Source organism: Bactrocera oleae, chromosome 4 (genome assembly GCF_042242935.1).
Source record: "Bactrocera oleae isolate idBacOlea1 chromosome 4, idBacOlea1, whole genome shotgun sequence".
Lineage (NCBI taxonomy): Eukaryota > Metazoa > Arthropoda > Insecta > Diptera > Tephritidae > Bactrocera > Bactrocera oleae.
Window position 1 is genome coordinate 46,290,671 of NC_091538.1, and position 14,743 is coordinate 46,305,413.

General features: G+C 35.6%; 2 protein-coding genes across 6 annotated transcripts in view; one reads left to right on the plus strand and one right to left on the minus strand.

The window, feature by feature from the left end:
* Positions 1 to 662: 662 nt before the first annotated feature.
* Positions 663 to 6,358, plus strand: GstE13 (Glutathione S transferase E13). Its single transcript, XM_036362768.2, has 6 exons — positions 663 to 907; positions 1,000 to 1,048; positions 1,123 to 1,184; positions 4,711 to 4,852; positions 5,769 to 5,965; positions 6,048 to 6,358. The coding sequence occupies exons 1-6, from the start codon at positions 810 to 812 to the stop codon at positions 6,202 to 6,204; spliced, it is 705 nt and encodes a 234-aa protein (XP_036218661.1). The 5' UTR covers positions 663 to 809; the 3' UTR covers positions 6,205 to 6,358.
* Positions 6,359 to 7,286: 928 nt separating this feature from the next.
* LOC106624871 (DENN domain-containing protein 1A) overlaps positions 7,287 to 14,743 on the minus strand; it is a 35,652-nt gene continuing 28,195 nt past the window's right edge. For 3 of the 5 annotated variants that reach the window (XM_070108630.1, XM_014244670.3, XM_070108629.1), the window contains 2 exons: positions 13,277 to 14,245; positions 7,287 to 10,764 (listed from right to left, as the gene is read on the minus strand). In XM_070108630.1, coding sequence (XP_069964731.1) covers positions 10,114 to 10,764; positions 13,277 to 14,245 — 1,620 coding nt within the window. In that variant the 3' untranslated portion in view covers positions 7,287 to 10,113. The remainder of the gene's footprint in view (positions 10,765 to 13,276; positions 14,246 to 14,743) is intronic. The other 2 variants (XM_014244691.3, XM_070108631.1) reach the window with 1 other exon arrangement.

A 14,743-nucleotide genomic window follows, 5' to 3' on the forward strand; every position in this document is an offset into this window, starting at 1 on the left:
TTAAAGTCTGAAGATTGCCCAAACCAGTCCATAACTTCAACTTTATTCTCATTCTGCGAAAAATAACTATTTAGCTAAATCGCAGTTGTTTTTGGGGCCATTGTCTTGCTTTTATAAAATAATTATATAATTATTATTTTAAAGGCATTTTCCACTCAGCAAAAGGTGAAGGAATTTTTGAGAGGTTTTACAAATATTTTCCTGTCATTTCCCACTTAAATTTATTTTGTGACTAGTCTTCGTGAGATTTTTAGAACAATTAGCGTTGGCTTCTATGACAATAGGTCAGCATTCTAACCTTTTGCGATTATCTTACATACACATTTTTTTCAACTTAAACGCCCAACTCCCAAAGAATTTAACAAAATTTATTCTTCAAAAAAGTGACCCTAATATTTTGACCATAACTTTATATATATAAAAATATTTTATAGTATATCAATTATGAGTTTTTAAATTAACACTTACGTTTGTGTCAAAAATAACGTAAGCACTACAGTAACTAACAAACTGTTTTGAAAATCAAATCACACAGTTTCCACGCATACAAGCAAATATACATAATTAGAATATATACAGGTATATATATGTACATTTGATTTCACATATGTATATGTGTGCATCATTTTCTTTTCGATTTATTTTTATGAACACCACAACAGCATATTCCTCTTAACGCTAACAGCTGTTTTCCATCTGACTAGTTATTGCTGCTGGTTCGCGAGTGGAACTGGTATAAATAAAGACAAACATTTCGATTTGATTAAATCTAGAAAGTGCTCCAAAGCAAAGCAAACCAAAACAAGTGCATGATGTCCAAACCAAAATTGTATTATTCACTATTTAGCCCACCGGCGCGGGCTTGTATGCTAACCGCCGAGTTAATTGGACTCGATTTAGATTTGAAGTGAGTTATTTTACAATGTAATATTTTACAAGTGCCGTGTTTGTGCTGATTATTTAATACTTTGTGTTTCATTTATAATTTGTTATTGAAAGGTTGGTGGATTTTGCGGCGAAACAGCATCTCACACCGGATTATCTGGCAGTAAGTTTTTGCCATGGTTTTGTGGAAGTTTCTTGTGTATGATCCCTATTCTTTTTTTTTGGAATTTGTTGTAGCTAAATCCGCAGCATCAAATACCGGTGTTTGTGGAGGACGACAATGAGGTCTTCATAGACAGGTAATGAAAGAAATTTGAAAAAATTTAAGTACGTATATACATATTCTCTTACATAATCACACATAACATATGTATGTTTGTACATATATACTTGTATATGTGCTTGCAACATCTACGCATATAAAATAAAGTGAAATATTGTTCGCTGACTGGCGCTCGTCTGGATTTATTTCGGTCTATTTTAACCACATTGTTTGTAAAAATCGGTACTACGCTTTAAGCATGAAAACAAAATATAATAGTAAAGCGAAAAATTCGGAATTTTTTTCAAAAACATTTATTTTTTATTTTTATTGCAATGCCTGGCCGTACATCATCATGACACATAAATACATACCACAACGTGTTTATTTATGATTTTCATGTTTCAAATCCATATTACAAGTATTTACATTTATAGCTTTGGGGCATTATACATTTTCACAAACAAAACAAATTATTTACAAGTAAATATAAAAGTATGAAAATACATTAAGGTAGCTTAAGTCGATTTAAGAAAAATTTGTGCTTATCTTACAGATTTTTTTGAGACAAGTCATTTATTTTAAACTTTAACAACTTATATTTAAAAGTAGCTTAAAATTTGGTTGAAATAAAGATATGCACCAACTTCTTCCTGAAAACAAAATATCTACCTATTTTAACATCTCCCTTCCGCTTTTTTGCTCTTCATTCAATGCTTTATAAAAAGTGTTACAGTGATCGGATTTAGTTAAAATATGCGTCATCGAACAATGATCTGTTTTCATCTAGACGGCAACTTCATAATACCTTCCTCGTAGAATCCCCCCTCCTTATTTGCGAAGAATTCGGACAGCCACTTTTCACAAGCCTCTTTTGAGTTCAACTTCACACCACCAAGGGCATTCGCCATGGACAGGAACAGGTGGTAATCACTTGGCGCTACGTCCGGGCTATATGGTGGATGCGATAAAACCTCCCATCCGAGCTCCCATAGCTTCTGACGAGTCATCAACGAAGTGTGTGGTCTGGCGTTGTCCTGGTGGAACACTACACCCTTCCTGTTGGCCAATTCTGGACGCTTCTGGTCGATCGCCTGCTTCAAGCGGTCCAGTTGTTCGCAGTAGATGGTAGAATTAAGCGTCTGGCCATATGGGAGCAGCTCATAGTGGATGATTCCCTTCCAATCCCACCAAACACACAGCAAAACCTTCCTGGCCGTCAATCCCGGCTTGGCCACTGTTTGGGACGATTCACCGGCCTTCGACCACGACCGTTTTCGCTTGATATTGTCGTATGTGATCCATTTTTCGTCGCCAGTCACCATCCGCTTCAAGAATGGGACGACTTCGTTCCGTTTCAGCAGCATATCGCAGGCGTTGATTCGGTCCAGAAGGTTTTTTTGCGTCAAATTATGCGGCACCCAAACATCAAACTTTTTTTTGTATCCAGCATTCTGCAGATGGTTCAAAATGGTTTGGTGACTAACTCCCATCTCCTGGGCGATGTCACGAGATGCCATATGCAGGTCTAACTCGATGTATTCCATGATTTGATCGGTATTTGTCGTCACAGGTCTTCCGCTGAATCGTCGAAACCATTCCCCGCGGTTCGAAGTGAAAGAGTACCATCTCCCAAAAAACCATTAATCTCACGGAACGTTTCTCTAGCGGATTTGCCTTTAACGAAGGAAAACTTTAAAATAGCGCGAATTTCGGCGTTAGTGAACTCCATGTTTACACGTCTATAACTGTTGAACGCAATATCCAAACTAATCATGCATAGCGTTGTTTTGTAGGCTATGTCAAGACCTTTCAAATTATGTATAGTGTTGCCAGATACGAGCTCTTTCAAAAGACAAAAAAGCGGAAGGGAGATATTTGACAACCTTATATTTGTAGACATTAATAACTTGAACATTTACCCCGCAGTACTAAAAAGGTTTTAACTACTGACTGAGAGTAAGCACTCTCTTCATCCTCCTTTATCCAAAGAACCGTGTACAGAAACACTTTCAGACAAATTCTGGTAGAATCTGGCAACTTTTGACGATATAAAAAAAAAACTGTATATAAGTAAACTCTTAAAACAAAATGGCAACATATGCGTGAGCTTTAAAAGTTATTCGAGCTTGTAAATGAGCTCTACTTAAAACATTTGCGAATTATTAAAATATGTGGCATACATTAGACCCTAAATGTGGTGCACTTAGTTCTGCCATAAGTTCTGTTACAAGTTCAGACCGTTATAAAAATTTAAACTGAAAAAATCTCAATTTATTTAATAATTTATATATCAATTGAGCGATGTTCAAAATTTTATTCGAAATGGTCACCTTTTGCTTTCCCACAAATCAATAGCAGCACGCACAGTTTCTATTGGTATTGATGACGCTGTTCGAAACAAAGATTCATTGAGACTCTCTAAATTTCTGTGAGGTATTTGACAGGCATGTTCTCCAACTCAGAGCACAAACCGTAGTCCAATGGATTCAAATCTGAACTTCCAGACGACCAATCATCTGCAGCTATGAAACAAGGAATATTGTTTTAAACTACTGTTGGATGGTTTTTGACTTGTATGCTAGAGCAGAATCTTTCTGGAATATCCAATGTTCTCCATCGAAAAGAGTATTGCTTAACTGCTTTACCATGTCTTTTAAAACAACGTGTTAGTACATTTTTACCCCAGTTTTAACCCCTTTTTCTTAGAAGTATAGCGGTGTAACGCCTTTACATAGACTCCCCACCAAACCATTTCAACAGCTGTGTGGTGGCCACGTTGAACTCTTGGAGTAGCGTATTTTGCGCTTTTGGAAGTATTTGCGTATGTTTGTCGTTTTGCTTATTAAAAACTTCTTCAACAGTAAATTATTTTCATCTGTAAAAAGGATACATTCATGGCCGTTGACCACGTGCCACTGAAGAAGCTGGAGGCTTCCATATGAAAATTAACTCGAATAAGTTTTGACATTGATCTGGTCGATATATTCATTTCCCTTGACAAAGATTTTCTGTTTTCTAAGGGGATTTTTGCGAATGCGCTCGGGAACAGTTCTTATGGCTGAATTGGTTCGACCCACGCGAGGACTTCTTTTTCTGTCGTCAACTGTAGACGTTTGGAAAAAAACATGCTCAAGATATTATGTTTTTTGGAGAGCTCATACATTTTACCTGCCTTTTTTCCACACTTCTATAAAGCAATCACCGCAATATGATTTCTTTCAGCTTTCCACTACAATGTTAATAAGCGAAAGCAACTACTGAACTGATTATTACTTATACTAAGTGGACACTGAATACAAGAGAAAGTGCATATAAATTTCAAACATGGCAAACAAAGTGAAAGAATTCGTAATTTCTGAGCGTTAGTAGCTTAACTACTTTGTTCGCAACTGTTTAGTGAAATGTGGGTTTCTCTAACTTTTTTATATTATTTCATATTTTATTAATATGCAGAGAACTTACCTTTTGAACTTTATTTAAATAAAAAGCTTACTCAACTATAAACAAACTATAATTTATTAATTTACTTTACATACTCCTTTGCATACATGTGTATATAGCCATGCGATTATGGGATACATGATATCTAAATATGGCAAGAACGATGATATGTATCCCAAGGATTTAAAGAAACGTGCACGCGTCGATCATATGCTTCATTTTGAAAATGGCGTACTCTTTCAAGTAATCAAAGATATGGTGGTAAGTATGTCATACAAGTATACTGGGTAATGTTTAGTAATGCATAGTTAATGTCGTCCAAGTGTTATCCAAACTGTTTTCGGAAGCTTGATAAATTATATTTCTCCAATAAATTTACAGTACATAATCTGTTGTTGACTTAATTACAGATCCCCAAGTAAACAAATTAATCTAAGATTTCAAATTCCATTCGAAAATTGGAACTCTGATTTTCGCGTATCTTTAGTTAGGTATGACAAACCAGCTAAATCAGATAATATTCTTGAAAGTTGATACCTTTGAAATATAACCACACTTATTTTCTATTTAACGTTATTTTGTATACAAGCGGTGCACTTGATTTACTTGTACTGCTACAGCAATAGAAAACTATACAGTTTAAGAACATAGAAGACTTCTGCTCTGTATTAACTGTTACCAGAATGTGGGAAATGCTTTTCTCAGTTGCCATTAACAAATATAATCAGTAAAATATCGCGGCCCTGTCATACTTCGAATAATAAGAGAAATATTTAGCGAAATTAAATACAATAAAAATATGTTGATTTTATTCATAATGGAATTGGGAGAAATGGAGCATAAAAAATAGTATAAAATCACTCATACCCAATAATGAGCACAATAAGGCTTTTTGTCAGATCAGAGCGACCTAATGCGATTTTCTCGAACTTCCTTTTAACCGATTCGTGAAAGTATAAGAACAATCATAAACATGAAAATATTTCAAAATATTTATCGTTATCACTTGTGCAAAAAATGTTTAAAAACCCCTGACTTAAGCTAAATAAGTGAAAATCTGTATTTTTTTCACAAAAATAATCTTTAAACTACATATTTTCTAAAAGTATTTATAGCACTTGACACGACCACATTTGACACTTCAATAATTATTATTTTTATCAACTTTCATTTATAGCGTCGCAATATCTATGGAGGCGAAGGCGAATTCAACAAAATAACTCTAGAGCTCTGCGACAATGCTTATACTTTTCTCGAGGCCTTCCTTGGTAAAACAAATTTTTTTGGAAACAGCGAGACAGTCACAATTGCCGATGTCTCCATCAACACAACGCTAGTTTCGCTCGATATGCTCATACCAGTCGATAAGAATCGGTAAGAGATACTCGTAACACAATGTACACAATTATTCTTACCATTTATCAATTCAATTCATCAATTACTTTCATTCGCATAGATTCCCGCGACTTCAAGCGTGGATGGAGCGTATGAAAGCTTTATTGCCCTCACATGAAGTGGTGAATATAAAAGGTGCGAAGGTGCTACGCGATCGCATAAAGAATTGCATGCGGGAGAACAAAGTTAAAACGGAGAGCAATATTGAATACGACTAAACATATGCACAAACATACATATGTATAAGTGTTAATTCTTAAAAAATAATGTTATACCCTACTGGAATTTATTGTTGAACTCATACTTTTAAGTTTATGTAAACATTTTTGTTAAATTTTATTAATAAATATTTTCTTTTTGTATTTAAAAACATATAGTATAATGTAAAATTTATTGTGTGAAGACAAATTTGTTAAAAATAACACATTTTGTTAATGAAATTCAATTTTATTATTCAACCTAGTTGCCATCGGTGTGATACCCCGATTAGTGCTCTTCCAACACTTCGGTTAAGTTCTTCTAGTACGATTGGTGTTTTGCTTCAAAATAGCATTCAGTCTAGGTTATTTCTTTCCAACGACCATTTTCTTAAGATCTCAGGATAGAAAAAATCGCTGGAACTAGTGTCGGAGAATACCGAAATAATTCGAATCAAATTTGCCATCGTTTTCAATATTTTGAGCCATAGTACATTGCCTTATTTGTGAGGTGCAGCGGCACCCGCTAAGTACACAATTTTCGCATCGCCCAATTTTCATAAACAAATCACCAAGACATGCCATTGATATATTCGGAATGTCAGTTACCTCAATCAAGCTAATTTCCTGGATTTTTTTTAATGTTTTCGAACTCTGCCCCCGCCGGTATTGCTCGCCACATATAAATACTTCGCTCGCTCGGTGCGATCTATGCCGTTTCAGAGTCTAGTACGTACCAATCTGCGCTCTTTGTTATACTGAATACAGAGCGGATTACTGCCATGCTAGAGAACTTCTTTGTTCCAGCGCTACAGGATTTTTACGGCTCTACGTAAGATGAAATCATCGCCTCACTGACTAGCCCACACTTTGCCCGTAGGAAATATTTTCGTTCAGATAAAGTAAACAATGATCTGATATAAACGACTTCATTTTCGTTTGTTACAACTTTTATCTGAATTTTAAAAGCTTGTACTATAAAAAGATCTTTGGTTCGCACTGTAGAACACCAATCGATCTCTTTAAAAATATTCAAGTGAAAGTTTCAAAATTTTGAAGGGAATTAAAATTTTGCTGCCATATAACGCACAAAACGAATAAAATACTTAATTATCTGTTGTTTTATTGATTTATCTTAAATGAAAATATTTTACTTAATATTATTTACATTAAATATATTTACAATAATTACGAACAGCGTATATTAGCTTGAAAACGAATATCTTTAAATTATGCAAAATATTAGTGCTTTATGTTTAAAATAAATTCAAAACGCTGTTTAGTATTAAAATTCATTGAGTACACGGAATCTTTATGCGCCATTAAAAGCTTATGAGTAACTACATAAGTATTACATAATATTTCTGCATATCTACATTACTTAAATACATATATTTTATTATTGCTGAAACTCTTCACATACACGCCCAAATATCCTCTCCAATGCACAAAGGCTGTTTTTTGCACTATTTACGTAGCACAAACATTGCATTTATAGGCGTTTATATCAGGTATATATAATATTTGTATGTACCTTTTAAAAATACTACTATTTGCTATTTGTTTTGCTTTTGTTTTCTTGAAATCATTTTTCAACGTGTCTTTTGTTTATAGTCTTTTCAAGTATTTCGTTCACATCTTCTTGTTGTATGTTTATGTTTTGATTTTAAAATTTACGAAAAAATGCAAAATTACATCAAATTACAGCTTGGGCTTCGCTCGTTGTTCACTAAATGCATACTAATATATTTACAATTAAATACAGGTGTGGTTGATCAAACTACTACTATCGATTATTGGTTTTAAATTGTTGTGGAGACTTTCATGTGATTAATGTGAAACTGCAAATCATGCGGTTCTTCCCTTATATTTTCGAATTATATTTGAATATTTTATATATAATAATTTTTCTGATATATTTTAGTTAGCAAACCTAACCTCAAATTTTTTTTTGTGTGATTCCTTTCGATTTTGCTTTATATTATTTTTTATATACTAGTAATTTTTGTGAAAAGTATGGTTTTTGAACTTTTTCGGATGCATATTTTTTAGTTTTTGCAAAATATTATCACAAATAAATTTCAAATTTCGATTGGATCTATTTTGTCGGAAATGAAAGAAATTGCAGTTAATCTTTTCAAAGATTTACGAGTTTTGGGTAAAAAAAAGTACCCATTATTTTAATTTTTTTTTAGATTTTTAAAAGGTTGGGAATTTTTTTTTTTTTTAATTTTTAAAAGGTTAGGAAATTATTACTTTTACTTTTTAAACTGTAATGATAAAAAGCAGTTTTTAAGGTCAGTTCAATATATCGCGACCCTTCTGGGCATAAACCTTAATGTTTTCAAAACGCTTCATTTCACATTCGTAAAACAATCAAACTAAATGCCATAAGATATTGCAAGCTATTTAAATTATTTATTGACGTAAAATGAAAAAAAGGAAATTTTTCTGTTTTAATTATTTTACGCTTTATATTAGAATTTCTTCAACACACGCCGAAAAGTATGGTATAAAAATTTCTGAATTTACAAAAAAATTAAATATAAAATGATATCTATTGAATTTTAACATGGGCATGAATATGCTATTATATGCTGTTAAAAACGCTAGATGGCATTGCTGACGTCCATATTTTATAAACTGATTTTGCTCAAACTCAATATGCCAGTAAGTCACGTTCCCAAAACTCCAAAACATAGAAAAATTTGCCAACTCGGCCTCCGGAAACTCATAGAAACCTTAACAGAAGTCTCTTTTAGCGCTCTCGGTTAATTAACGGGTGATATAAACGGTAGTTGATTTTCCGGGACGAAAACTAAGTTTGAATGATATTAATAGTTAGGTGGCATCAGAATTAATTTCTCGATTTCATTCCTTATTTAATTTGGAAGTTAAGAAATGAAAGGATATTTTATGAGCCTTATAGAGATAAGAATGTTTTGAAGGGAAAGCCAATATAAAACTTTGTCAAATATAAATATGTGAATCACAGGAATAATGAAATCTAGATTAGGATATTGAAATTATACAGATTTTTTACAAGTTTTTGCATATTTTTCACGATTCTGTGCCTAGGCTATTAAATCATTTGTATTAACAGGTTTAAATTTCATAACTGTATGTATTTTGAGCATATATTTAAAAAAAAAATGTAGTCGAGTTAGTGAACTCTGTTTATATGAGTATATATCACCAGATGCATTATATATATTTGTTTCTGTTACGCCTGCAACGCGGATAGAGCTACAATCGCAAAATTTTTTAAATAAAATCGAAAGAAATCGCTTTATTTAATGCTGGTTCAGATAGAACTACAGATCCTTCCCTTTTTTGAAGACTCTGCCATATAAGTTGCCTACTGGTACACAATTAGACGTTATATACAACCTAAATTAGCATAATATAAATATTAATCTTAAAAATGATTTAATCTGCGCCATTTGCTCATACAAATGTATCTATATTATTTTCATCTTTTGTTGTTGTTGCTATTGTGTTTTGCCAATCATCACAGCGCTTTTGTATCTAAATACATACAGATGTATATCTTACGCAGTCGCACATTTACAGTTATTACAAAATATATATCGTTTTATGCATGTGCACATCACTAATATTATATTACAAAATATTTATTAATTTATGCGCTAGGCATTTCCATCTGTATTTTCGACAAATCTGCATACATACATACACTATTTAAATATATATATATATATATATATATAATTACACTAATGTGATCTCACAACGATAACGTATAAAGCAATAAACTGGTATGTACACGAATGCATTATTTTGTTGTTGCTGTTTTTTACATTAAAATTTACAGTAATTATTAAATATAGTAGAAACATACTTTAACTGCTAACATTCACCACGAAAATAGAGCTCGCAACTCCGACGTCACACGACAGCCGCCGCCGCTCAATCGAATGTGGTCCAATTGTGCATGCCACCGCCGGCAAGGGCAGCCGTGTTGGCGCCGCCATTACTACTACTGCCATTTACATTTGCCGCCGTCGTTGTTGCTGTTGTTGTTAGTGTGTGGGGCGCTGTCGTCAATGTGAACTGATCCAGGCCATACTTACGCAACAGCTCGAAGTCCTCGTCTGGTGCTGGCATTGGTGGCGGTTTGCTGGTAGGCAAAGGTGGTGGCTTCATTGTGGGCGCCTTTAATTGCGCCGAGGTCAACGCACGCGTTTGTGGCTGTGCGCGCATGTGTGGCGATCTTAGATGCTGCGGCGTGTGATACGGATATAGCGGATTGCTTACGGTGTTAGCGGAAGTGTGGCCCAGAATATTGGTTTTAGTATTGGTGTTGGCAGGCAATGTGGTGGACTTCAAGCCATTCGTTTTTGCGTTCTTTACAGTCACATTGCCATTACGCAACGGCAGCGGGCGTGCATTCTGATTTAGTGGATCGAAATCTTCCAAATCGAAGCTGGTGTTGTTGCTGTCATCCAATGATATCAGATCATTCATAGTGTCTTCTTGCGAAGAGGTGGACGAGGCCGCAGCCGATTTGAGTGAATATTCGGGCACTGGCAAATGTTGTGGCTGAAGTGAACGCAGCGACTGCGGGGCAATAGAAGAAATGTTAATTATATTTGAACTGAACACCTGTGAAATATTAAATTTTTCAAGTGTAAGAGAGTAAATAGTGGAATTGAACAGTTGTTATACACAAGCCACGAAGCGTAATTAAGGTAAGAGTTTAGTTAGCAAACAAATTTTAATTTTAAATTTTGTTTTAGACAAGGAGCAGTGTTAATGATGAGCGATAGACAATTGCAATTATGCTTTGTTTTGAACTGCGATTAGTTGTAAAAAAAATCTGAAGGAAGTAAAATTTAAACAAAAATTCGTTTAAACCGAAACTATAATACCCTTCATAAATAAATAAAATTTCTATTCAAGAATTTGTTTTTTCTACGTCAGATTCTATATGCTATAATGGTCCAATATCGGCGATTCCGACAAATGAGCTACTTCTTGGGGAGGAAAGGACGTGTGCAAAATTTCAGATCGATTTCTCAAAATTTAGGAATTAGTTAGCGTATATACAGACAGACAGGAGGACAGGCTCATCTGTCTGAGCATGACTAAATCAACTCAGCCCGTCGCGCTGGTCTGTTATATATACCATATATACTTTATAAGGTCGTGTAGTCGACACAATCGCAGAAGAACGTCGGTAACTCGAGCAACCATAGAATGGTTTCGCACTACATTTACTACAGTGGATAATGGACATCCTCAGAGACCGTACAATGTTCAACGAAGACGCTATAGCTACTGTGGAGGAGAGTATCCCTCGAATGAGTCCAACAGGTAACGCGCATAACAATTGGAGCTGTGCACATTAAAATTATCGCATTTGATGATAGTCCAAAAGCCATTGCTGAAACGCCGTTACATTCTCAAAAAGTCACTGTTTGGTGTGCTCTATCGGCAGAGGGAATCATGGGGAACGCTATAGAGCCATGATTAATGACTTTTACGTGCCTGAATTGAAGGATGTTGATGTGGACGACCTTTGGCACACAAGACGGCGCTACATCCCATGCAGCCAACGAAAAAATCAATTTATTGAAGGAGACTTTTGGTGAGGGCATTACCTCGCGTAGTGGGCTTCCTAGATTGTGCGATTTAACACCACTGGAATATTTTGATGGGGTTATGTGAAGTCGCTTGTCTACGCAGATAAGCCCGAGGCGATTGAATGCGTGGAAGAGAATTTTCGGAGCGTTATTGTGAAAAGATGTCGAAAATTGGGCCTCTCGGCTGGAATTTATTCGAGTCAGCCGTGATGTTCACTTGTCCGAAATCATTTTTAAAACATAATGACAAATCCTTATATTTATAATAAAGCTAAATTTTTGGTCATAACATAAAATTATATGCTTTTTCTTTCTTCACACATTTCCATATTTCTAAAACAAAATACCCTTCATATTCTAACGCCTTTCCTAAATGCTTGACCAGTTTTCCTTGAAATTGTAGTGTGCGCCTCGATGTTACTAGAAAAATCGAAGACAATTAATGAATATTGAATTGTGAGAACTTTTTTTATGGTTATGTTCTTGGATGTTGGTACGTTCTTGTCAGCTGAAGTCGAAGTACGAAAAAATATGTTTGATGTTGACCTGAAACTGTGGGAACAGAATGGTATAGGCTGAGTAGTAGGCTTATCAACCTCGAAAATTTGCATTACTCGACTATTTATTTAAAACTTTAAAATTGGTATATACTTTTTGGAAAACATTCATAAATTCAGCCACCATGAATCTCAATCAATCTTATTATATCAATTTTTTATGGTCTCCTATTATGCACACAAGTAAAAAAAGCAAATTTTTAGAAAGAGATCTGGGTAAGACTTTATTATTTTATCTGACTCTGTGTCTTAAAATCACTTTAATTAACTTAGACAAATATTTAATTTTTTTTTGCTGGAACAGGAAATGGAAAATTCATTAACAAACAATCGTTGTGCCTCATGGTTTTTCTTTATGAAATGATAGCACAATTAGAAATATGAGAGCACCCGCAATACGTCGCAGTCAAGTTAAATATATTTTAAGATATATGAGCGAATTTTTCAAATAATTTTAAAAACATCTACAGCTATGAATTAATTACTATTAAACTGATTATAACCCAAAAAATATTGCACTAAATTATTCAACCTTCTCGCAGTTCAAAACAAAAACAACAAAATTAAAATTTAACACAAATGTGTGATACTCAAGCATTGGAATGAATGATTTATCACATACAACAAGTATATAGTAAAAGAATATGTAGCTAAAATGTTAATAAAATGAAAAGAAGAAGCATAGTAGATTTAAATGACGGTAAGGGGAGAGGGGATATGGGAGGTAGGAAATGGCATGTTATGCAATCCAAAAACCCGGTAGTTAGATGGAGATGAACGCAGTTAATAGCTGAAAGCGGTATTACGCACTGCACTGCACTGCAGGGCCACACTACAACACTTGAATACATTTGAAGTTACGGTACATATGCAGGTTGGTAGCATAGGCAGACAATTATTTGTTGGTTGCTGGGGCATGCCCCGCGGTACCTCTTTTTTCTGGCGTGGCGCCGGCACTGGTGTCGTCTCAGCCGATGCCGTCGTCGCCGCCGCTGTTGTTGTACGCGTTGAGTCATCATCACACGAGCGCGCCTGATGAAAGAACGATGACGATGCAGCCGACACAAATGAGCCGCCACTTGAGTCGAACGATGACGATGACACCGAAGCATTGGAGGCATTCGATGACGACGAATGGCGCAGCGCATCGTGTTGCAATAAATTGCGGTCTGTATAATCTTGCCAGCAATTGTGTTCCAAACGTTGCAAGCCCGCGTGCACGGCGGCAGCAGCCATGGCGATCGCATTACTACCGCTAACACCCGACGGCACTGGCGTCGCGCGTGTCCCAATAAAGGCGCTCTCCGAGTCACAGCCAGCATTGTCGCCGGTGCCCTGGCGACGCGGTGGTATTGGTGGCGATTGCATGTCTGGTGGATTGTCGTATATAGAGTCAGTTGTCACGATTTTGTTTGGCGTCGATGTGCGCGTTGCGGTCTGTGGCATTGGCGCTGCTGCGACATGCAACGGCGTCTTCTCTTCATCTTTTGCTGGTGGCTGGGGCACCTGCGGTGGTTTCGTGTCTACATATGGATGTAATGTGAGCGCTGTTAGTTGGCGCCGCACATGCGGATGATTATAGTACGATACCGTTGCGTTGGCAGTTGAGTTTAGAGTTGGGCCAGCGCTTAATGTTTGCAGTAGATGTGCGGCTGGTGGCGGTGGGCGCGCTGGTGGTGGCCCACCGGTGCGTGTGGCTGTCAGACAATGATGGTATTGATATTGCTGTTGTTGTTGGTGATGTTGTTGCTGTTGTTGATTTTGTAGTCGCTGGTGGTCATGCTGATGATTGTTGCTCGTTAACTGACTGTGCTGATAATGATGGTTGTGTTGGGGATTGTAGTGATGCTGTGGATAAGTTTGGTGAGTGGTTGAGTCTAGACTGATGCTGGGCTTAAGCTGTGTACGCGTAATTTTGTAGTTGTTTTTGGAAGCAAAAGTTTTTGTTTTTTTTTTGTTTTGTTTGTACAGTTGTTGGTTGATGATGAGCATTTGCGGTGTCATTGGTTATTCAAAACAAAGCGCAACAACATTTATTGGTAGTTGTGGTGGTGGTAGTAGGGAGATGTGGTGTTGATAGTGGTTTAATGGCAAATTGCCGTTGCGATTGCGTTTTAATTTTGTTTGGTTGTTTGCAGGGTTGATTTTATGAGCAAAACAACAACAACATAGAGCATGTGCAACAGAAATGCGAGTACATAAAAATATATAAAAAATGTAAAGAAAAAGAACAAAACAAAACCGATAAGAACGCAATGTAACGAGAACAATGAACTTACAAAAGCATGTACACACATAAACATGAATATATATATTCTAATTTAACAATTATTTCCGTATAATATAAAGCTATATATGTATATACAGATATATATATATAACATAGTTATGTACATA

Bases quoted from the DNA above. Each gene is read 5' to 3' on its own strand.
- GstE13 (XM_036362768.2), top strand. From the start codon at position 810: ATGATGTCCAAACCAAAATTGTATTATTCACTATTTAGCCCACCGGCG. The intron at 1,049-1,122 runs GTAAGTTTTTGC...AATTTGTTGTAG, and splicing joins TCACACCGGATTATCTGGCA to CTAAATCCGCAGCATCAAAT. The intron at 1,185-4,710 runs GTAATGAAAGAA...ATGTGTATATAG, and splicing joins AATGAGGTCTTCATAGACAG to CCATGCGATTATGGGATACA.